Source organism: Podarcis filfolensis (genome assembly GCF_964270895.1).
Source record: "Podarcis filfolensis genome assembly, chromosome: 4".
NCBI classification, from domain to species: Eukaryota; Metazoa; Chordata; class Lepidosauria; order Squamata; family Lacertidae; genus Podarcis; species Podarcis filfolensis.
Window position 1 is genome coordinate 48,310,447 of NC_139607.1, and position 24,997 is coordinate 48,335,443.

The 24,997-nt window shown below is 42.0% G+C and overlaps 1 protein-coding gene across 1 annotated transcript; it reads right to left on the reverse strand.

The window, feature by feature from the left end:
* DIPK2B (divergent protein kinase domain 2B) lies at positions 1 to 23,689 on the reverse strand. Its single transcript, XM_083612570.1, has 5 exons — positions 23,326 to 23,689; positions 15,386 to 15,650; positions 7,066 to 7,239; positions 3,080 to 3,368; positions 1 to 1,375 (listed from the first exon to the last, which is right to left on the reverse strand). Exons 1-5 carry the CDS (start codon positions 23,559 to 23,561, stop codon positions 1,035 to 1,037), a joined length of 1,305 nt encoding a protein of 434 aa, XP_083468696.1. The 5' UTR covers positions 23,562 to 23,689; the 3' UTR covers positions 1 to 1,034.
* Positions 23,690 to 24,997: the final 1,308 nt, after the last annotated feature.

The window sequence follows — 24,997 nt, forward strand, 5'->3', positions numbered from 1 at the left end:
TTTGTTTTCCAACTCCCTTTATTTCTTCCTCATACCCTATAACTTCTTCTGTATTGCTCCATATACTTGGACCACTCCACACATCAAACCATCATCTTGAATAATGCCTTTCTTTATCCATTCACCATCTTCCATTGCCAAGTGACTCTCATTTTTCAAGCCCTTCACCCTATCTCCATCTTCCCCATCTGGGCAAGTACCTCTTGTTATGATCCCATCTCACATTAAATCAATAGTAATCCATTACAGTGGTTGTGGTCTTCATCTATCTTTCTAGAAGAGCAGAGGTGTCAGCAAAAGTTCCTTCCCACTCCTGCTGTGAGTGGGCAACACCTTCAGTCAATGTTCTGTGTCTCTCCACAGAATCCTGGCTCATTTGTCATAGGAACAAAACAAAAAAAAAGGCTCTGGGTATGAAGATAGAATAAAGAAAGGCAAGATTTCAAGCACGTATGATGGATGAAGGTAAAGCACAGGCAGTTTGCTAGTGGGGCCATGTGTGCCCCTGGCAACTTATACTCTCCCTGCCTTCCCTGACTCAGCCCAGAAGGAAAGGGAATGAGGAGTAGAAAGCTTGCAGTTGGAAAGATGGAGCTACCATGGAGAGGGAACAGGACAGGGATGTCTATGTTGTCCTGAAAGGGACAATTGATTCTATCACCTACAAGTAGTCAGCAAAGTCTGTGCAGCCATAGAGAGCAGCTTCCTAGAAAGAAAGTCACCATTGTAACAACGGCTTGGTTCATCTTTAGCATGCTCTTAAACAACAAGCTTGTAAGATTTGCATTGATCTTGCTGAAGGCATTTGTAAAAGCAAGGTAAATGTGAGAAGTTAGAATGTGGTGGTCAATAACAAGGAGCTCATAGAGGTGCTGTGAACCTTTGAAGAGCAACCCCAACAGGACCACTGAGTTTTATCATGGAATGTTTGCAAAGTGAATGTCTAATGGTGGCAAAATCAGTGTTTCCTGGATGATTCTATTCTTTTGACTTCCAAGGTAGAAGTAGTAGGTAGATGGCAGCAAGCTTTCCTTTTAGGGTTTATCTCTGTATTTGCAATCAGGATAGCGGTAGGCAAAACGAGGATCACAAGTCTGCAGAGGTTTCAAAATCTCTTCCAGCACTTGAGCTGCCCTGATGACTTCTTGGTCAGTTAGAAAGCTGTCTGCACATCTGCTCAGAGCTCTGTCAATCTTCTCCTGGACAGGAGGCAGAAATTTTTCCTTTAAGAGTTTAGGCAAAAGTTCCTCACAAACCATGATGAGGCTTCGTGTATCCTTGATGGAATTACAGGAGGGAAGCTCAGACTGGCAGTCTGTAACCAGGCAGCTGAATATGTCCTTATGTTCCTGTTGTCCGTCCATCAGCTGCTTGCCTAACAGAAAGTAATGAGAAGCTTTGATTATAAACATATATGAACAAATTCCAGAAGGAGGACCATGTTAGTCTGCATTGCAGCAAAAACAACAAAAGAATTTCAGGGCATCTTAAAGACTAACATTTATTATGGCATAAGCATCTGATGAAGTGGGCTGTACTTCATGAAGGTTTATGCAGTAATAATTTGTTAATCTTTCAGGTGCCACAATTTTATGTGAGCAAATATTATCTTTATACACCTCAGCAGTGTTTAGATTAGATGGTCAATTGAATTACAAATGGATCAACTTGTCTTGACTGTTCCACAGGGAAAAGGTATGAGCTAGTAGAAGAACAGAAGTTTTATCCTGCCAGGTCTTTGGCAAGGTATGAGGCCTCCATCTCTTCCCATCTTCTAAGAACAGGCATAGGCAAACTTGGCCCTCCAGATGTTTTGGGACTACAACTCCCATCATCCTTAGCTAACAGGACCAGTGGTCAGGGATAATGGGAGTTGTAGTCCCCAAACATCTGGAGGGCCAAGTTTGCCTATGCCTGTCTAAGAACAAGGATCTTCCATGATGATGATGAATAATTAATTATTTACCCTGCCCATATTACATATTATGTCTGAGAGAATAGTTGTGTCCCAGCCCTCTCCCTAACATGCTATCTTTCCATGTACAGGGACATATTGAGCATTCAGTCATGTGACTCTCCTTGAACTCTGAAATGAGACGGTCCTCTGAAGGACTGTACTGTACATAACGTTTCTCAATTTGGGCTTTGATCTTACATTTTGAAATTAGATCTAAACTTCGTAGGACTGGGTTTCAGGTAAAAGCTATAAAATGTACAGGAAATGCGAGCATCATCAGTCAAATGGTCTACCTTTTGTGAAAGCTGCTCGAGGCTGCCTCAGCTGTTTCTAAGAACTTGTGGATGGGGGATCTGTCCTTAGGGAAACCATCAAGCTGCCCGGCAAACAACAGAGCAGGCATTAATCACAAACCTCTTTTTCTCTCCATACTTCTCCAGAGAAGTTGGGCATACTTTTAATAGATTAAAGTGAGTAGCTGGTCCCAGGATCTCTTGATGGGTGGGGCAGGTTGCCCATTTTTAAAATGCTGGAACCTGGAGTATCTCTCCTTTAGTTTCCATATTACCCTTGGTAAACTCATGTGCTTTGATTGCTTACTGCCCATATTTATGCCCATATTTGTTCTCTCTGATTACCTGTGCTTGTCAGGTGCCCAGGATTGGACCCTGTAGAATGTTTTCCCCAGCTGCTTTGACTATAGGTTTTTTGTTTTTTGTTTTACCATCCATCCTGGCACTTTCCTCAGTTTTTTTCTTCTAGCTGAAAGCTAGCTATTTCTCTTCCTTTTTCCCAAACTTATACGTCTAGTTGTCTTGCTTTGCTTTGGAGCTCTCTGGCTTTGCTTCAGGTGGGTACATTTAGAGTGTGCATGTGCTCATTTTGGTAATCTGACAATTTTCTGCTATAATATGAATGTTCATGTATGTGTGTTTGAGTTATGCTGAATGTGCTAATTTCCAGTTGCACAGAATCTTATTGGTATTGTCACCTTTCGTTCCTTTTAATTAACTGATCTACCATCAAAAAGCTTGAAGCTAAAGAGCTATTCCCCCCCCCCCCCGCTCCTGCCTCATCATATCCTCTTGTGGCAGATGCTTATTCAAAGATGAAGCTGAGTACCTTCCTGCTTGTCAATGACTCCCAGTGTGCTGGCATCCCGAATAAACAGATGTCCATTGTTGAAAACGCCAAATGTGCCAGCATCGACATGGGTAAAGTAGAATAAATAGTTCAGGTCATTGTTCCTCATGGAATTGATGATAGCAAGGAGCTGAAGAGCTAGGTCTGCTGCCACATCAGAAGACGAGCCATAGAATTCCTTCAAAGGTCTGCTGCTGGTAGTGACTATCAGCCGGCCACAGGACCCCAAGTATTTTGGAAATGGCCACCCTTCTGCTCCAGGGAAAATCTGTCCAACAGAGAGGACACAAAATGTGTTAGTGCAAATGTGGGACTATTTATGCGATGATGTGAAAGTAAGAATACACCCCACCTTTTAAAAAGCCCCTTCAATCTTGGCTTAACTTGTGCATTGTTTTGCCCTCCTCACCAGAAGTTCAACCACACCTTTTGAAGAAGTGAGCACTGAAGGATTGCAATGTTTTGTCATATTTTGTTTACTCGAATTCATAACTTCCGAGCAGGTATATTATGAAGTGTCAAAGCAAACACACTGCAAGAGCATTCACAGCAATTAGGGCTGTCCACAAACAATCCACCCTGTGTCCCTGCTCTGAGGCCCCCATATCAGGGCAATACAGTGGTGCCTCGCAAGACGAAATTAATTTGTTCCGCGAATTTTTTCGTCTAGCGAATTTTTCGTCTTGCGAAGCATGAAATCCCATAGGAATGCATTGAAAATCAATCAATGCGTTCCTATGGTCAAAAAAAGTCCAAACAAAGCCAAACTTGGTACAACAAGAGTTTATTAAGTGCTCTTTAAAGTCACACATACTGTAAAGAGCATTTCAAAATTCAAACCCAGAATTTTTTTTTAAAAACAGCAGAGTGGTCCAATGGTCACAGAAAATCATAAAAATGCAGGAAAAAAAACACAAGCTTCCAGATTCTTGCAAGCCCCTCCCCAACTGTTCCCCCAGCCACCCAGCACACAGAAATTCAAATCCAGAATTTTTTTAAAAAAACAGCAGAGTGCCCCAATGGTCACAAAAAATCATAAAAATGCAGAAAAAAACACAAAAGCTTCCAGATTCTTGCAAACCCCTCCCCAACACCAAGTCCTTGAATTCCAAACACCCCAACCCAAAATCCAAAACCCCCCAAAAAGTTTTAAAAGCTTAACTTACCAAATGGCTGCAAAAGAAGTTTTGGAAAAGCTTCAAAAATCACCAAAGTCTTTAAAAACCTCAAAAAAGGCTACTATGTACACTGCGTTCTATGAGTTGCTCCTCGAAGTCAAGTCGCAACTGTATTAACGGTGTTAAGAAAAAGGAAACAAACTTGCAAGACGTTTTCGTCTTGCGAAGCAAGCCCATAGGGAAATTCGTCTTGCGAAGCAGCTCAAAAAACGGAAAACCCTTTCGTCTAGCGAGTTTTCCGTCTTGCGAGGCATTCATCTTGCGGGGCACCACTGTATGCTATCCTGGGGGCCACCCATCCCTGATTTGTCCCCGAAACTAAGTCTCCCCATCACCATTTTGTTTAACCCTTAAGTCCCTTTTAAACTGTTAGGGCCTCAGCACAGCATAAGATTGGATCAGGCATAGGCAAACTCGGCCTTCCAGATGTTTTGGGACTACAACTCCCATCACCCCTGGTCTTGTTAGCTAGGGATGATGGGAGCTGTAGTCCCAAAACATATGGAAGGCCGAGTTTGCCTATGCCTGGATTGGGTAGTACAGTTTAACAGCTGTTAAGGAGGAGGATCCAGTCCTATGCAGGATCTATGTCTCAGCTCTACAGCTGTTGATCCTGTAAGTCATCAAGGAGGAAGGAGAGCTACTGCTTGGGCCTACTTTCTTTTGGGAAGGTGCATCCACTGGCCTATTTTACATGCTGCCCAGCTCTCCTTTCTGCCTTATGCCCTCCCTCCTTACAGCCACCAGTCACTCTGGGCCAATCCAACCTGACCAATGGCTGTGTGTGCCCAACTCATCTGAGACCCTCCATATATGCCTGATTTGGCTGGGCCCTCAGCCAACCTAGTGCACAGCTCCAATAGCAGTATCCGTCCCACTGCAACAGCAGCATTCATGCAAAAACTGCCAGCCACTTCCAAAATGGTAAAATTTCTTCTCTTGAGGTAGCCAGAATAAAAACCTCCCCTTTCTAGGTGTCCTCTCTTTACTCAGAACAGGCAAACCAATGTCACAGTCTCCTCCCAGATATCAAAATGGCTAAGGCGATCAGCCATAAATCAGTGTTCACTGGTAATGGCCAGTAAAAGGAAGATTTTATAAGAAATAAATAGTTGTTCCTATTACCCTGTTAAGTAACAATGAATGCTGATTGATCACCTCACCCTTTTTGATGGACAGCCACTACCCACCGAAGACTGTGCAACAGGGTTGTCCCTTCTGATAACATGGTTATGTGTTGACAAAGGTATTCTCAGACACCAACTTAGTGAAGGAACAATTCAAAGTAAAACATAAAGATAAAACATGTATTGTTAAGTTTTGCAATATTCATAAAGGGGAAAAGAAGAAGGAACTATATTAACAGGACTCCCTTCTCCCATATGAACTTGCCGACCTGCTGAAATAAAAAGTTAAGACCAATTTAAGCACACCTTCAACAATCTGGGCTGAAGTTAACGCAAGGGTCAGCTTTAAACTGTTTAACGGCTACTCCAAGGCTTTAGATATACACCCTAAGGAATCATACGAGTCAATAATATGCCCCATTGTATTTAATGGAATTTTATTATAGGTTAATGCTTGTTTCTACATTTGTAGACATTAAGGAAGAAAGATGTGAATAATCATGATCTGCTTCTTTTGTAAAAACAATAGAGATACACAGCTAGGTGGAAAAGAACCACCACCTCTAGAGTGGTTGCGGCTATGTGCTTTAGCTTGGCAGTAGTGTCCATCTTTTGCATGTGCAAGGCCCCCAGGTTCAGTCCTTGACATGACACCCCTACACAAGGAGACTCGTATCTGCAAAAGTCTTCCACTTGACATCCCAAAGACCTTCATACCATATCAGTCTGGGGTCCATAGTTTTGTGGGATATGAACCATTGGTTTCGTTCACTAGAAGTTGGTCAAATATGCCCATGATTTCCAAAAGCAAAGATTTAATAAAATGGAACATGTTGCCCTCTTAGATTCTTCCAAATATAAAATTGTCAAGTTATGCACCTAATGTTGGCTATCAAGATGTTGAATGTAATACCAGTATATCACTAAGGCCTCAGTCAGCATCTTAGCAGGATTTCTGATTGCTTAAAAAACACCCTCTCAGCTTAAAATACAGCCCTCTGGTTTTGTATGATGTAGGCTCAAGTTTGATGGACAACACCACTTTGGGACTTCTCTTTTTAGTCTGTGCTGACTTTTTAATTTCTCTTTCTGAATGGCTAGAGTGTGCACGTTGGAAACCAGCTGTGTGAATTAGCCTGTGAATTGGCTAGTGTGCATTTTTGTCACTCGGTTCATGTTGCATACTTCAGGGAGTTTAATAATGGCTAATTCAAAGGGTCTGGCTTGCTGTGCCTATATTCAATATGTTGTGTGTATGCACTGAGAGGGTGTGGGTCTGTATGGTTGTTTGAATTGGCCTTCATGACTCTCTTCAGTTCAGCAGAACCTGTGTGGTTAAGTACCACACAATTTTGCTAAACAAAATAATACTCCCACTGCCATTTTTCATTTGAGCACAGCTTCTCAGAGAGGGAGTCACAGTATAGTGTGCATTGATTCCAATTTTACGAGGTTGTTCTTGATCTCTGTCAAGGCAAGTGTCCAGTCCACTTGGCTTGTAAATTTAGGCTCTTGCAGTTCTCTGTGCAGCAGAGTGGCTATGAAACCTACTGATCCCTATTTTTGAACCAAGTTTACTGTAGCTCCAGCTGGTCAAAATGACTTGAACTTGGGTCATGGGGTGGTAATTTACACCACAGGAAGACAGATGGAGTTGTACCTGTAACATGATGGGATGTGCATTAACTGAGAGTGTGTAGAGGAGGCGCAATTTATCCCGGTCGGTGAAATGGTCCATGTAGACACTACCAGCATCTGCCACTTCAGCATATCGCCGCACTATTCGGTCCAGCAGCCGTTGTGAAGGGCAGCGAAGCATCGGTGTACTCAGACCCTAAAAAGAAGAGAAGGGGAAAGGGTCAGTCTTTTCTCTGCATATAGCACAGGGGCTTTGATTGAATGGGCCTGTGTTTTGTATGTCCCTTTGTATGGTTAGGACCTGACCCTACAAATTACCACTGCTGTATATAATTAAACAGAGCATCTGAAGAAGCAGGTACACATGAAATTCAATGGCCCTGTTTAATTATTTTGTAATTAAAATCATAGCTGAAAAGTGATGTACAAAAGAACCCATATGCACAGGCATGTTTATATAATAGAAATATGAATAAATTGCTTATGATATTTATAATGGATCCATATGAAAATCACATCCCACTGCACAGTGAAAACTCCCAACAATAGTAGATTTATTCTGAAATAACTAGAGGATATTATTTAGCCCTGGGAATTGGGACAGATTGGGTACATGCAGAGGCAGCACACCCTGTTTTGCCTCCTGAGGCGAAATGAGAAGGTGCTGTCCTACTGCCACAGCGTCCCTCACTTGGGAAACGGAAAGCAAAAATAGCCTAATAGCTACAAAGAAGCACTGCCATCGGTTTCATATGTATTGACATTCATACGCACAGGTGTCAAAATGCCTCCTGTATCACTTGGATCTGGGGTGCTCCTGACCGGGCAACCCTAGTTCAAAATGTGTCAGCCAAGATATTGCCTGAGACCTACTGCAAAGCTCAAATTAAACCAGCACTAAAAGAACAGCACTAATTGCCAGTTAGTTTCCAGACAGAATTCAAGGCAGTGGTTCTTAGTTTTAGAACCCTGAATGAACTGGGATCAGGAAATGTCAGGAAAGTGGCATCTGACATATTCTTAGAACATGAGAATCCCGTAAGGCTTTTGTTGGTGCTACCTGCCGTTTGAAACTCTCTTTTGACAAAGACTCACCAGAGTCACACCCTTTCGTTGTTTAGATGGCTGGTGCAAATGTTTGTTTCAGAGAACCTTTTTATACTGTCACTGATGGTGATTCAGGGTGTATAGATTTGTAATGTTTTTTGTTTGTTTGTTTAGATCTGTCATTCCTAAAATTTGATAGCAACACTTAAATATATTTTAATGGTTTTGCAGTTGCCTTTACAACTTGTAGCCTGAGCCAATTAACTGTTTGCTTTGCTGCTAGGGCACCCCTGGCTTCCTGATCCCCTAGTCTCTGGAATGCACTAGCCGTGGCAAATAGGACTGTTATTGCTGTGGCACTGCCCACCTAGGCCCGCTCCTAACTATTTAGCTGGAAACTAAGGCGAGGCACCAGAGCTGAGTGCCAAAGGGCAGCTGCCCTTTGGTGTAGCTATTTGGAATGGCTCAAAGGGATCTAGAGGTTAAAGGGGGAGGTTTTCCTATTTGTTAACACTGAAGTTGATGTTGCTTTTTGTAACATTTATTGGCCTAGGCCTCCTTCTCATTTTTTAGAGAGAATTTTGCTGTGTATGAATGTATTATTGATTTCCCCTTTTTTCTTCTGCAACTGAGCATTAGATGATCGGGTTTTCTTTTCAGTAATTAGCAGCTTAAATCAAATGTCAAAGTTTGTGTAACCAAAACGATTGGCCAGTTGACTGAATAGTTGATATATATTGATTCACTGTAGCAGAACAATAAACTTAATTGATTGAATTTATTGATTTGTTTTGACTTGGTACACACACCTGCTTTATAGTGGAGGGGTGTGTGAAGAAAGGTAGCTACACTTTCCAGTTCAGATCAAATGGCGATTCACTCTCACAGCAGATCTAATTCTAAAAACACTTCTATCATAACATTGTGGGGCGGGGAGGCTATTTTAAAAGAAAATTTAAATGGTAGCCATTGTCCATCTGGAACACAACTTCTCCCCCCCCAATTAATATTAGGAAAAAAGACTTAAGATAGTAGGATTGAATTCAATGTTAGTCATACTCCAAGTAGGCTCCCTACAATTAATGGACAGGACTAACTTGAGTCCATTGGATATAACTCAAAATGCTAAAAAAGAAAAGCATCCCTCCAAACAAAGAGTCAAAAGAAAAAACACACATTTTTTTATAATTCCAGGCATTAAACACACACGTTTATTTGGAACTGAAATGCAAGTAACATAACCTGGAACTTACTCCTGTATAGGCTGCTGTGTTCCATTCAGAGCTGCATATAAGCACAAAGTTAAATCGAGGTTGTCTCTGGGGCTGGGAAGGCTTTTCAGCAAAGGAGCATTTGTAGTTTGCAATAAAGATTTTCATTGTGACAGACGAAATAATCATTGTGGCAGGCCACTCAATTGATAGCTGGGTCAGACAGGGCAGGCAGCGTAAAGTGAAAAACATTATTTCATGGTCTGTCATTTTGATTCAAGTATGTTAAGGCTTGTCATAATTCTTTGCACTATAAAAGAAAATTACTTGAGCCCAATAACTTCTGTCAAGTCTCCTCTGTATCCAAAACTACATACGGGAAGACACAGCCGTCAAGGGAGTACAACTACCTTGATGCAGCAGTGGGAGTAAGTGTACTTTAGAGATGCTTTTCTTTGAAATGTGCTATTTGCAGTTGCTTAGCCTGTCAATGAAAGAGGATTACTGGGTTAGGCAAGGGTATCAATGCCTATTTTCTGCTGCGGGTTAAAAAAAACAAAAACCAACCCATGGGAACAGCCATTCACAGTGCAATCCTAAGAGTACTCCAGACCTTTGAATCAGAATCACAGATTCTGTAGAGTTGGGAGAGATCCAAGGGGTTGTCTAGTCCAGCCCCCTGCAATGCAGGAATTGTTGTTTGCATGGCAGTAGTTATCCTTTTTATTTAGAATGAAAGAAAAGGGAAAGAAACACAGTATTCCTAAATGGAGTAACACTGTGTTTGGATTCTCTGATGCAGTTTCCTGGTGCATTCTGGAATACTCTCTCTAGGGAGGTGCACCTGGAGCCATCATTATATATCTTCAGGTGCTGGGCAAAAACCTTCCTTTTTAAGCAGGCCTTTGACTCTTAACTATCTATGACCTTTTAGACTGGGTGGTATTAACACCCCCCCTCCGGGTTTTAATGTACTGGGGGGGGGGGGTAAGGACTCAACTAGATTGGTAAAGAAAAAGTGTCGTACAGTCAAACCTCAGTTCCCAAATGCCCCTGTTTTGGAACGTTTCAGCTCCTGAATGCCGAAAACCCGGAAGTAAGTGTTCTGGTTTTCGAACGTTTTCCTGAAGCCAAACATCCTTCCGCTTCCGCTGGAGTGCAGGAAGCTCCTGCAACCAATCGGAAGCCTTGCCTCGGTTGTTGAACATTTCGGAAGCTGAACAGGCTTCCGGAATAGATTACGTTCTTCGACAACCAAGGTTTGACTGTATATGCATTATAACACTGTGACACCAGGTGGTGGTGTGGAGTTCCGCTTATTGCCAACGCGATTTGTCATACAAAGTTTAAAATGTGTTTAACTGAAACGGTTATTTGATGTGTCTAGATGCAGCCTATGTCTAGTGACTACCTAGCCAAGACTTGTGGCAATGAAGAGACAGGCAGTAGAAGTCACTGCCCAGCCAAATACTCCATGGTTGGCACCCAGCCCAAGTCTTGAGAGACTTTGTGAAGTTCCCACAGGACTTCATCAAGCCTGAAGTAAACAGTATTTCTCACAGCCTGTATTGAATATTTGAATACTTATTCCCACCTGTATCCTTATTGGATTTGAAATTGCTTTTACAAATTATTTTTTTGTTTTGTTTTAATATATGGATTTTTTAAAAAGTTTTTTACATACACACACACACAGTAATTGTTTTTGTTTTTTTATTGTTGATAGGTTTCTTGTTTTTTGTTTACTGTGAAATTGCTTCAGCATATTTCATGGGAAATGATCCATAAATGGAATTGAATCAATCAAACAAACAAACAAACAAACAAATAATCCCTCTGAGATTACCTGCACTGAGCCTCTGGAACAGAATGGTTTATAAATATAAATAAACATTGGAATAATTTTATTTGAGCTTCAAAATGCGCAATTCCTTTTCCCAGAACAGTGACTACACAGCAGTATATTTTGCCAATATTTCGCAAAGGTCTGCTAATATATCCAGTGTTTCAGTACTCACGGTAGTCAAGTAAAATGGTAGCCAAAGCCAGGAAAGAAAAATGAGTGTTGGTAAAAAAAAACTGGTCTTCTTCCAACTGGGTATGTAGCATTATTTAGTTGAAATCTAGTGCATATACCGGTAAATAACTGGGGCAAGTGGAGAAAAAGCTATTGTGCCCACTAAAAAGTTATACCAAAATAAAAACCCCAAACTTTATCTATTGTGTGGCTGTCCCCAGTTCTGACTGATTTTTCCGTCTGGCACCATGAGTTTGACTTCCCAGCAAATGTCGAGCCTACTTAGAAGTTCGGCAGGCGCCTTCAACACAGAGAGGAAACTTTAGCCTGTGAGAGAAATTGGCTCAACTCCAACGCTCTAGGGAGTGCTCAAATGGAAAGTACAGTATGCATAAAAGATTTTGCACTCTGGGAGATATTTGTGTGGCACAAGGCAGCCAGCAGAGATTGGGTTTCATCCAAACTGAACAAGGGGAGAGAAGGGAGCAGAGAGAGGGGAGGCACCTCACTGTGGTAAACTTCTGTCAGAAGCTACTCAGAGCAATGTGAAGCTTGCCCTAGCGTAGAAGGAGGCGGTGAATATATGCCATGTCAGTTTTTCTACTTAAACATTCCTACATTTTCTGAATAAAAAGTTGGCTGTGGCCCTCGCGTTAAAGCAATGGAACTCTACTGTTGTGAACCTACATGCTCATAATAGGAAATATTGGTTGCTTCCTAGAGGGGATTCCCCATACTTCTTGCACAGCTGCAGTTCTGTTTTGCCAACAAAGCTCTGGTGACATGTTTCATGCTGCCATCTTGTGGAGTAAGGGAGAGGACCTGTGGGGGCTGGAAATCCGAACCGTTTTAAATCTTGGAGTAGCACAGGGGATTTTGAGGGGAAAGGGAAATGTGAGATTCTAGATTAAAGCACTTCTCTGCTCAAGCAGGCAGGGTCCTTTTCTTCACAGTGATGCTCTCCTTGATTTACAAGCTGGAAAGATAGAGTTGGCAGTGCAATCCTATGTTTGCCTGCTCAGACGTTAGCTCTATTGAGTTGCAGAGGACTACTTCCAGGTAAATGTGTAAAGTGTCAAAGCCTCAGTGTCCATGCTTTTGTTTTCTTCTTCATTCATCTTGTGTTATTTTAATTTGTTGCAGGTGATGAGGCCTCCCTTGTGGGAAATTTGGTTATATTGATATCTCTGTTAGAGCCGCTTATCTTTCATTTAAAAAGTTATTTGGCTTGTACAATATATCAGTTGTCTACTTTTCTGATAATAATAGCACAAATGGGCTTGCTTATACTTAAGCGTCTTTATGTGGGTCAGACACAGAGGGAGAAAGGGTCAATAAATGACTAAGCTGGCTCAAAAAGTAAAAATAATTTTAAAACCCTCTAAGTGGATGTGACATGTATTTGCTGGGTGTCTGGCATACCTCCCTGAGAAGTTTCTCCATACTGAAGCCTACATCTAGAATGCCCTCCCTCCTTACATCTGGAAGGTAACAACTGTTTGTGATTCCAAATTTTCTTGGAAATGCACCTGTTTGCTCAAGCTTTCCCTACTACTACTACTACTACTACTACTACTATTTATATACCACCCTATACTCAGAGGTCTCAGGGCAGTTCACAGAACAAAACCAAAATATAAAACCAAAATATATAATTAAAATAAAAACAACAACATAATAACCCCCCTCCCCAAAAAGCCACATTTTAAAAGGGCACAGGATGTCAATCAGATCAACCAAAGGCCTGGTTAAAAAAGGACATTTTTGCCTTGCGCCTAAAGGTGTATAATGAAGGTGCCAGGCAAACTTCCTGAGGGAGAGCATTCCACAGATGAGGAGCCACTGCAGAGAAGGCCCATTCTCGTGTTGCCACCCTCTGGTCCTCTCGAAGAGAAGGCCCACAAAGAAGGGCCTTAGAAGATTCTGCATTTAATTTTGGTTTTAATCTTTGTAAATCCTTTTCAGTTTGCTTTGTCAATGATAAGTAGTATGTAAATATTATTATATTATGAAAATATCATTTGGAATTTCCCTTGAAAAATCGCTCAGATATTAGAAAGTGAGCTATTTTTTCTGATCTGGCAAAGGATATTGCTTTTAGATCATGAAAATGTTTGATGGGTGAGGGAGGTTGTAACTTTTCAAAGTCTCATATCTATTTTGTGAGTGGTAAGGTAGTAAGCCATGCCAGTGCCTTTCTTTAACACCTTTGTTTGTTTGCACCTCTGAGCATCTCAGTCATATGATAGAAAACCAGCCTCTGTTTCTTTGAATCTGCCACTGGGCATGCAGGTGGGTGCTGTGGAGCTTGCTCTATCCTAAGGACTGGAATGTTATTCCTATCCAAGAACATGCCTACCTGTAGCAGCTCTGGGGGATGAAGAAGGAAAGAACAAAACAGGCCAGCATTTGTTTGACAGAGTCAAGTAAGAGACAAAAAGTTTCTAAAGAGCCCATCCTATAACTCCCTTTTGGCAAAACATCTCAGTTACTTAAATAGACTATTCCTTCTTTTGAAAATTAGCTGTTAACACCAGCACCATTTATCTGCTAACCCAATGTGAGAAGGCTCTTTGGTGGTGGTCAGCATCTTTCTTTCTCCACAATTGCACAACAACAACAACAAAAACCAGCATCCTGTGTTTGAGGGTAAGATGGCCACTGCTGCATATACCCTATATATTTAATGTATTCACAGTACATTTCCCCCAACAAAGAGTTCTGGGTATCCAATGCCCGATTGCCCAGTGCTGTTGCTTCCATTTTCCTTCCTTCCTTCTTTTGCTCTTCAATGCTGCTGGTATGCTTTGCTGCTGTTTTGTTGTTTGCCTCCCCCCAATTCTTGGCCTTTTGCTCCTGTTCCTTGGAGACAGCAACTGCCCAGCAACTGTCCCCAAACAGCAGGAACTACGGCCAGAAGATGAGATTTATCTCTTCACTCAACCTACGTGACTCAGAAGGAATTCAGTAAAAAGGCCAACAGACTTCCTCTCGCATGACATGCATCACTATAGTTGGGTGAGAGAGATGAAAGACACTTCAGTGCTGGGCTGGTGCCTGCCTCTCTCTGGGCACGAGGCCACCAGAGAGTGTCTGATACTCTAGGAGGATAGCAAGTTTCTTCTGTAGGGTGGCTGTGTCTGCCAGAATCTGGGGGGGGGGAGGACGACCCGACACTGCCCTACCTTGACACGATGCCCCCACAGACATTGGCATCAGCTGAGCAGCAGGTGATGCTTTGGTTGCCCTTTAAGGAAAGTCACTGGCACCAACACCTAGCAGGGATGGGTCTAAAAGCGTAAAGATCAGGTTGCTACTTTTGCTGAAGCTTCTTATGCAATAGGCGTTTTCTCCCAGATTGGAAGAGAACAGTCACCAGCTTGTTCCAACATGCCTGGCCCAAATTCATAACCCTGTCACCCCACATTAGCTTATGCAGTTTAGGAGGTAAGCACTGAACAATGGCTAGCCTTCAAAGATGGCAGTCGGTGGGAACGTTAAGAGGAAGTAACAAAAACAAAAGCAAATCCATGGCATATTGCAGTCCATGGGAACTTATGTCATAATAAATTTGTTCGTCTCTAAAGGACTGCCAAACTCTTGCTTGATTTTCCGTACCATACAGATTCAAGAGGCTAAGGTGAATAATTATTTTCTGACGTGTTTGCAGTTTGCGTATTCGGACAGTGTGCATGCATGAAGAGAATCTTTCCTTGATTTGGTTTCTGATCAGGTACAGGGGTGTGGCAAGATTTTCTTCACCTCTTTGCACAATATTATGGATGGCTTTTACTAAGTGGTGGCATGCACCCCATCCATAAGTTAACTTTAGTTTCAGGTGTGACTGTGGTGTGTATATGGCTTCCTTCTGTATCCAAGTAGTGAAGAAAACTAGTAGAAACTGAGCCAGATCCAGCAAATTACAAGTGATTTCTTTGTGATGTGTGGTGTGTGTGTGTTGGGGTGGGGTGTATACAAGAGAACCAGATCCCATAAAAATAAAACACTTTACTCCCGTTAAACACTCTGTTGTGTAAATCCCATATCTCAGGGCCCTGTATACCAACCTGGACCAGGTTAGGGGTGAGGCGTTTTGTTTTTAGCCATTTCTGGAATCTCTCTGTTTTCCACAAGACTCGCTCGATGCTGCAGCTTTTCGTGTGGGTAAGAAAAGTGCAAATCCTCTTGTCTGCTTGGTCGTGCTGGTATTTTGTGGCTAATCTGGAGAGATCCACTGGCCGCCAACTTATGGTGTCATCTGAGTAGTTCCCAGAGTAGTAGGAGAGGTAGTTGGGAGGGAGTTTTAAACTGGAAGAAAGCCAGCTGTCAAACCTGCCATCAAATCAAGACATGCAATGTTGTTAATCTACCTTAGCCCAGCTAAGCACCAGCAGACCGCAGTGCCTGCCAAATTCGCACATTTCCAGGTAGGATTCCAAAACAAATCTATAAGGTGGCTAAGTAGTATCCACTCTTTATTAGGGCACCAAGCCTTTATCAAGCAGGCTCTATTCTTTGAAACTGGATAAAGCTATCACTTATTCCCCCTCCACTCCAATTCCACACAATAATATCCAGGAGTGAAGTTAAATTGGAAAGCAGCCACAGAAGGGGTGTTTATAAAACAAACCGAAGAAACAACTATAACATCTAAATGTCTGTTGTTGTAATAATAATATATTTACATACCCCTTGATATGAAAAATTCCTAGCTTACATAAAGCACAATAAGATTATTTTTTTTAAAAAATCTATATACTGCATATAACCAAAATGCATCGGTAAAAACAGAGACATCATCAATAAAACATTCAGTTATGTATCAACAACAAAACAGAGCAGTGTGCTGAATCTTATAAGCCAGGGAGGAACCTGCTTAAATTGATGGGTCTTCCAGAGGTGTTAAAGCTTGCTACATGGCGCTGTGAGTTAAACCACAGAACCTAGGGCTTGCCGATCAGAAAGTCGGTGGTTCGAATCCCCATGATGGGTGAGCTCCCGTTGTTCGGTCCCTGCTCCTGCCAACCTAGAAGTTTGAAAGCACGAAGTGAAAGTAGATAAATAGGTACCGCTCCGGCAGGAAGGTAAACGGTGTTTCCGTGCACTGCTCTGGTTCGCCAGAAGCGGCTTAGTCATGCTGGCCACATGACCTGGAAGCTGTCTGCAGACATACGCCGGCTCCCTCGACCAGTAAAACGAGATGAGCGCCGCAACCCCAGAGTCATCCACGACTGGACTTAACGGTCAAGGGTCCCTTTACCTTTACTATTTCTGCCTCAAAAACAATACTAGGAGGGCTGTTTCTGAGCGTAGATGGAAGACTAACCATTGGCCTTGTTGACTGGGGCCAGTGGTCAAGATAAAGGCGTTCAGTCCGTAACACTTCCTAATACAAATCTGGCAATGATGATAATGATTGGGCACAAGAAACAGACACTAAGTTCCTTTGTGCAATTGAAAAGGGAGAATCGCCTATGTCTTCATAGAATCATAACTCATAGAATTGTAGAGTTGGAAGAGGGACACAAGGGTCATCTAGTCTAAGCCCCTGCAATGCAGGAATCTCAGCTAAAGCATCCATGACAGTTGTCCACCCAATCTCTGCTTAAATACCTCCAAAGAAGGAGAGTCCACAACCTCCTGAGGGAGACTGTTCCATTCTTCTGACTGCAAAGTACCTAGACAACTGGAAACAGTCAAATGCTCAGCTAATATTTGTGACATTCACTCAGATGTAGTTCACGACAGCATACTTTTTGGCCTTATACGCATGTTGTTTATGAGGCTTTCCTCTCTCATTTGCTATTGTTTATGAGAGGGAGCCTTCTCCTTTTTTTCTGCTTTTCCTGAGGAAGTAAATGGAGCCAATTCAGGATTCTCTTGTTTCATTATGCCCCTCAATCAGTTGTGTGCATGTACACAAACACTCTCTTCTCTCTCCTACAAGCTATTTTATATAAGAATTATTCTTTGTTACTACAATTTATCCAATTTTTATCGCACCCTGCCTCCCAAAGGAGCCCGGGGCAGCAGATGCATAGATAAAACATTCAAATAATGTTGACTCCTCATGAACTTCTTCTTTATTTAGTCTAATGGCAGGCATTCAAGAAAATTTCCCAATTGTTCCAATTTTCCATGTGAATGTAGAAAAAATATCCTTATCTAACCCCATCATGAATTTAATGTTAATCATTGAGAGCTGAAGACAGTCTGGCAAGACTGTTTGGGTTACAGCTGGGTTAGAATGCAAGCTCATGCAGATCCATCAACAAAACAAAACTACCGGTAGATTCCATGCTTTAAAACTTGCCTCCCTCCCCCTTGCATAAATTTAATTTTTAGAATGCACATGCATATCTTCCTTTGGATCTTGAGAAATTGGATCTTGAGAGACGTGTACAGTTTTAGGCACAGAATCCCTTGCTTTAAAACCAATTTTAGTAGAATCCCTTCGAAGTGTGTGGTTTGAGCATGAGTATCTTAAAACTGATTTCATTTCTCCTCTACAAAACTGAATGAAATCTAGTCCTTTATCTCCCCTGAGTTTGGGAGAATGTTGAATTGGCAAGTTAGATTTGTGAATGATCACAGAGACAGTGTAATCCTCTGCACATTTGCTCAGAAGTAAGTCCCACTGTGTTCCATGGAGCCTACTTGTGGAACACAGGGAATCATTGTGGTGTAGGAGATGGAGGACTTGCCTTCAACTATGAAGACCTGTATTCACATCCCAAATTAGCTATGAAACTGACTGAGTGCCCTTGGGCTAGTCACTATCGCTCAGCCTAGAGTACCCCACATGCAAGATGACAGAATAAAATGGGGAGGAACCATTTATGCCACCTTCAGCACCTTACATGGCCTGACTTGCAAGGAATCTACCACAGCCTTAAACAGAAATAATGACTGCTCCCCACATCAAATGAGGGGCATTTTTTGCATGGTTGCGTGCAGCACCCCCCTCCCTATGGGGGGTGGGGCGTGAAGCGGTGACCCGGGCCCCCCCTGCGGCAGTGATCCCAGGGTTCCCCGTTAAAGGGGTTGCATGAAATTAGAATGCAAAACTCCCACAATTTTCTTTGATTAATGGGGTTGCCACTTGATTTTTTCCCCCCTGGAACCAAATAATCCGGAAATGAGTGCTAGACTTCCACTAGCTTTTCAGCAGTCGCTTTTTTATATCATGTGAAAGATCACATAAAATGTGGAAGTTAACAGGTAACTTCATGAAAGCAAAATAAAGTGCTGTCTGAATGCAACCTGTTAAATGAGGAGTAATTCTTAGATATTCAGCACTTTTCCCCCTTTTACTGACTCTGCTCCTTTCACTTTGACAGCAACCTGACATGGAGAATTTTTGAAAAGTGATGCTTTGCCTAACTTGGTGTGGAGTTACAAAGATGGGAAGAGCTTTGCCTGCTACATTTGTGCACCTCAGGCACAAGCGCAGGAGGGACTAAAAGCAAGCTGGGCAGCAGTCTTAATGTCAGCTTTGAGAATTCAAAGTTGTGTTTCATTTCAGGACCCAGGAAATCTGAGGGGCATTTTTACTTTACTTTATTTATTTTAATATCTGATTGTTGCTCATGCAAGGGAGACAGAGGAGAGGCATTTGCAATGCCAATGAACATTATGGTTAATACAGGATTCACATTTTCATGTCTAAACCTAATGAAGCAAGAGCGTCTTTAAGCATATGTAAAAATGCCTATAGGTATATATTGGGAGGCCGGGCGGACTTTTAAGCGGCCCTTAAATAAGAGTCAATGTGGTCTACAGCAACAGCAGGCACTCCAACAGTTAGACTTAACCCCTAAAGGCACACCCTTCCATTGTCTCCTCAGACAGATAAATGCCAACAGGGACGGGTCCAAGGGGGTAATTTGGTATTGAGAGAGTGGTGGTGGGGTGAAGCCCCCTGTTCAGCCATAAAACCTGATGCAGCCTCCTTCTTGGCCTAAGTTCTTCAACTATGAAATGGGAATTTCCAAGGCAAGCCTAACAGAGTTCCTTTGAGGACAAACTTTATGAAGGTTGTGAAGTGGTTTGTATGCAAGTGATTCATAATTGCCATTGTTCATTGCAATCAATTAAAACTGCTGCATCCTATCATTAACACTCAGTACCAACAAGAACATAAATTAACCCAAACGGATGTCTTCATCCGGAAACCTGCAGGGCAAAGGTAAAAAGCTCTGGGAACATGACTCTATCTGCATTTAACCAGTTCACCAATGACCTGACATGCTTTGTAAATGCTTATCATGGGTGTTGCCAGAATAGCAGCTCACTCTTACATCAAGTTATTTAATCTCAGGCTTTAAAAGCAATATTACCACATAGACCAGAACTCATTACTCAACAGGGTGGGGAGCTAGTAATTCCATTTTGCTAATGAGAGTTAATCCAGACAAAGATAAGAAAAGAGGAGTAGCCTGAAGTTGCATGATAACAGAACAGGTATGAATTACCACTTCTTAGAATGAATGATACATTTCATTCAGAATGGTTTTGATATACTCAGAATCAGCAGAATCTACTGCAGCCTGAAGTGAAATAAATAAAGCATACCTATGGTTCACCCAGGGTGGATTTCTCTTTTTTTGGGGGGGATTCAGCATCTCCCTTCCCCACCCCTGCACCTGTCACGGTAGCTGTTTGCTATTAAACCCTTCCATCCAGTGAAGAAGCTGTAGCAAAGTGCTAATCAGAATGAGCAAAGTAAGACCATGAGCTGCAAAAAACTGCATAACAGGGACCATCAATGTGGCACCCTTCACATGCTGCAGACTACAACTCCCAGCATCCCTAACCATTGAGCATGCTGGCTGTGTTGAAGGGAGTTGGAGTCCAGCATACCATGGGCACACTCATTTTATGTGGAGTGCTGGCTACACTTATTAGGTTGACTGGCAGTGCAAGCAGGCAAGTTGCCTTTCAGGAAAGCTTATTTATCATTACTCAGGAGAGCATTGATGAATCCCTGCTAAGTTGTTTCTGAGGTAATTCAGTGTGAATGATGACTACCGGTATTTTAAAAACTACTGGTCTGAACTTTAATTAACAGGGTCCTATAAGTATCCTCTTAGTGACAAATAATATATCAGATCTCCAGTTTCTCCTCTTCATCCAAATACTCCCTAACTGTGCCTAACTGCTAGTCAATGATGCCAGGAAAGGTGCCCACCTTCCTCAGCCATAAAGAGAAACAGGATGGTGTGGGGTGGGTGATGTGGTGATGGGCAGATTTAGGTTAGCTTGTGCCCAAGGCACTAATTCTGTTGTTGTTTTTGTTTGTTGAATCTGCTCTTCTGTATATTTTCCTTAATGTGGAGCTCTTACTCTCCAGACATTATACATATTATGCAGAGCCAAACCATAATATAGAAAACTTTGCCCTTTAAGGTTTGTTTGCCCACCTTCTTGGCAACTGTCCACCAGCTGGTGAAAACCTTTCAGGAGATAATGTTTTATATGATGAACGTTGTTTGTGATTTATGTCTGTTGGGTCTGCTTTCATTCATAGAAAGATATTATTTTGTATTGTGTTTTATTATGGGGATGTTGTATTTTAGTTGTTGTGAGCTTCTCTGCAAAAGCACTAGAAGGGTGGGTTATGTGTCACTAAATCAACAAATAAGTCCAGTTTGTCTCCAAATTCACACTAGACCAAGAGTGGACGAAGACCTAGCCTTGACTCCTGAGTGGTTCTTAATGAACTCTTTACTTTTTCTCCCATGTATATTAGCAAAAATATGCAGGCTGTAGATATTCTGTACATTGCCAGGGTTCTTGCAATCTATAGGTCTTTCCTCTAGAGTCACGACCCACCTGTCATAATGATAGGCATTTTAGTGGTTTAAATATAAATGTAAAACGCGAAATGAGTCTTTTATAGCAACTCCACCAAGGCTTTTTATTGCTTTAGTGAAGTATATTTTATATAGAAGCAGATATCTAAAAATGTAATTTGACTCTGTTTGGTGTAATAGTAATAATATAGCTAGTGGTGCATTAAAACTATAATTTATTAATATAGCAATTTTTTCACCACCATGCTGCCAATTCTTTAAAAGCACCTTTCCGTATATAAATCATATTAGAAGAGAGTGAACTCATCCCTTTTAAAAATCTTTACCTGCTGTCATCTACCTTAATAACTTTTATCTTGGCTATCTCTGCTTTGTGAATCTGAAATAGATCTAATGATTATGATAATGGTTTGTGTAGATGTTTTACTCTCACTAGAAGAATATTTATGTTTGACAATTGTCCTGACATGCTTAACAAAATCCTGGCGAGATGAAAATGCTTGAGCCTCGCTCATGCTTCAGTCAATTTTGATAATGTAAAGAAAAATAAATCCTTCGGCACAGCCCACCTAAAGTAGAGCTCTTATTACGAGCTGGGTTTGACATTTTGAAGTGCTAAGCAGCCTGAGCCCTGCTTACTCCTCCTCCTCCTGCTGTATATTCCCCTTGTGCCTTAAGGTGACCCTGAGGTGAGGCCTTGTTTTGCATGCCACCACCATCAGAGGGTCAGCAGTTGGCTGAAAGAACCCAAGCCTTCTCTGCAGCCGGTGCCCTCCTGACTTTTAGAAGGTTAGAAACTATTTATTCAGGAAAGGCATTTGCGTCTGGTAGGTAAATATACAAGGACGCAGGTGGCGCTATGGTCTAAACCACAGAGCCTAGGGCTTGCCAATCGGAAGGTTGGCGGTTCGAATCCCCACTATGGGGTGAGCTCCTGTTGCTTGGTCCCCGCTCCTGCCAACCTAGCAATTCGAAAGCACGTCAAAGTGCAAGTAGATAAATAGGTACCACTCCGGCGGGAAGGTAAACGGCGTTTCCGTGCGCTGCTCTGGTTTTGCCAGAAGCGGCTCAGTCATGCTAACCGCATGACCTGGAAAAACTGACTGCGGACAAATGTTCTCTCCCTTTGCCAGTAAAGCAAGATGAGCACCGCAACTCCAGAGTTGTCCGCGGCTGGACCTAACAGTCAGGGGTCCCTTTACCTTTACCTTTAGGCAAATATACTGGTTTTATTTAGCAGCTCTGTTGCTATTTGGGATTTCTGGTGATGGTATACTGGAATTCCAATATTTTGGCCTATATTGTTTTTAAAAAACAAAAAAACAAGACCAGAATAAAGCTGTGAGCTCCTCTAGAGCCTATATGGAGCTAATAGGAATCAAAATGAATCTAACCTTGCTAGAACCGGTCACATAAATTCCATTTCTAACACCTTTCCTGGCGTGAATGAAGTGCAGCAGATTCACTCTACACAGCCAAGATGTATTTATGCACATTCTAGGTGGTGGTTGCACTCATATTTTAAAATATAGCTGTTAAAATTTATTCTTTGCTTACCTCTTTACCCTGACATTTGGCACCTGAGATGTGTATTTTAGGATCTTATTCTCTTGATTGTAATCTGTTTTAACTGCATTTAAAACAGTATTTGTTTTCAAAAATTTATATGTAATTGTTGTAGCCCACCCTGGGACCTTGTGGTGAAGGGAGGGGTGAGGAGGAGGAGGAGGAGGAGGAGGAGGAGGAGGAGGAGGAGGAGGAGGAGGAGAAGAAGAAGAAGAAGAAGAAGAAGAAGAAGAAGAAGAAGAAAAGGGGCAACTTTTTAACAGCTGCTCCTGAAAATGGTATTGGTGCAAATGATTCTGAGACAGGTTAGTCATTTGACAACTTAACAGTGGAAGCCTGTGCAAGAGAATGCATGCATTGAGTTCACTGACATTTACTTCCAAGTAAGTGGGCATAGGATTCAACTACAAATTACACCGGGTGACGATGTGGGGATTTACTATGATGGCTGTAAAGGTGATATTCACTACTGACAAGTACACATACAGCAGATGTGAACTGGTGACAAATTACATGCTTCAGCTCATCCTCCCAATGTCCACCACCCCAAGCAGTTAGTAATATTAATAGAGCTAGACTTCCACTTCCCTTTCTCCCCACCCCAAACATGGTACGGAGAGTCTGACCTTATTTCTTCTTTAAAGAACTTCTTGCAAATGGATGTTCCAATGCAGGCATTGCATTTATCAAGTCCCAAAAAAGTTCGGCCAAAACTGTAGCTGAGTTTGACCCGGGGACCTGCAGATGGGGAAACGGTTGCTGCTAAGAAAGTGCTGCAGTTCAGACTCAAGCACAGAAGAGGCAACAGCTTGACCACACATTTAGAGCAAAGGCGATGCAGCCAAGGCCTCATTGCTAGCATCTGCCGCTCCTAACTAGCTTCTGATGGTCTCCGATTTCGACTGAACAACATTTTATTCAAGTGGAGAGTTTTGGCCCAAGAGACTTTGAGCTCTCTTATCTTGCCAGCTGGTTGGTGGCTTCAGAGGTTCGGTGGGAAGGAGCATGGACTGGGGTGGGCACAAGGAAATACATGAGGATGCAGATAACTTTTGTTGCTATAGTTACCTTTCCTCTGCTAGGAGCAGCTGTTGACCCACCCATCACCAAACACAGAATGCAATGAAAGCTTTGCTCATCATAGTGTTGATGGGGACAAACGAAGGATATCCTGTTGAAGGAGCACAAAGTATTCATCGTGAAATCCAACAGGAACTGCTTCTGATAACATGATAACAGACAACAATTATAGTTAGGGCATGTGAAGAATGAAAAATTAATCTTTAATTCTATTTATGTTAAAATGCAGACTATCAGATTGCTGTTTGTAAGTCCATTTCATTCATATTTCTTTCTCTAACAACTGAATTTATTTATTTTTTGCCAATGGTAAACACATTCCTTTAACACACTGGTGTGGTTTTGTCAGTCATGTACCTTCCAGTTGCTGGCTCACATGCTTTCCAATTTTATTGCTAAAAATCTTGTCATTCCTTCTCCTCCTTCTTTCCAAAGCTGGGTATAAGTTCTAGAAAAGCTTTGGGAACAAATTATGCATTTTCCTACCAAATACATGGGAAGGCATAAAAAGTAAGGAGGTATATTTAAGAAGAGGTGTACAACTAAAGTATATGGGCCATGTTCAGCACCTAAGGTCTATGTTAAAGAAATATACTTTAAAAAGAGAGATATTGAAGTTCATTGTATCTTTTATTGTATCTGTTATGGGGAAATAACCACACAGAGTCAGTTCATGGGAGCTCTCCTTGGGGTGATAGGGAAAATGTATGGGCCACCAGCTTGCTGCTGCCATCATGCATTTGCTTCAGGGAGTCAAGTGCATTATGCTCCTTTCATATTTGTTTAGGCTTTGTTGCTTGCACAATCAGCCTGGACAGGGACCCAGTCAATTTGCATGGATTACAGTCAGTTGTGGCTTTGGGATGCTGATGGGTGAAACTTTACAGCTTTTACAACAAAGTCATCTCAAATCTGACGTAATAGCTGGTGACTGTCAGCTCCCTGGCTTAAAATGTTGTTGTGAGTCGAGACCCCGCTCCCTGCTTTGTGATGAGATAAGACACATGGACACAAGTATTTTAGGTTAATGGGCTAAAAAAGGCCACAACTTTATTGGTTACAGAATGTGAGTGGTATTGGCTTAGGCACTGGATCTGAACAGACGATACTTGACTCCTGCCCGCCCTGCAGGGAGTCACACAAGGGTTAACAACCTGTACAGGGAACTTGTTGATGCGAATCAACTTTCCCCTAGAGTCACCGGAGGGTCGTGCCATG

Coding starts and splice junctions, on each gene's coding strand:
- DIPK2B (XM_083612570.1), bottom strand. CDS start 23,561: ATGCTAGCAATGAGGCCTTGGCTGCATCGCCTTTGCTCTAAATGTGTG. Junction 15,651..23,325: donor TTCTTTAAAGAAGAAATAAG/GTCAGACTCTCC, acceptor ATTTGATGGCAG/GTTTGACAGCTGGCTTTCTT. Junction 1,376..3,079: donor AGTCATTGACAAGCAGGAAG/GTACTCAGCTTC, acceptor ACTTTCTGTTAG/GCAAGCAGCTGATGGACGGA.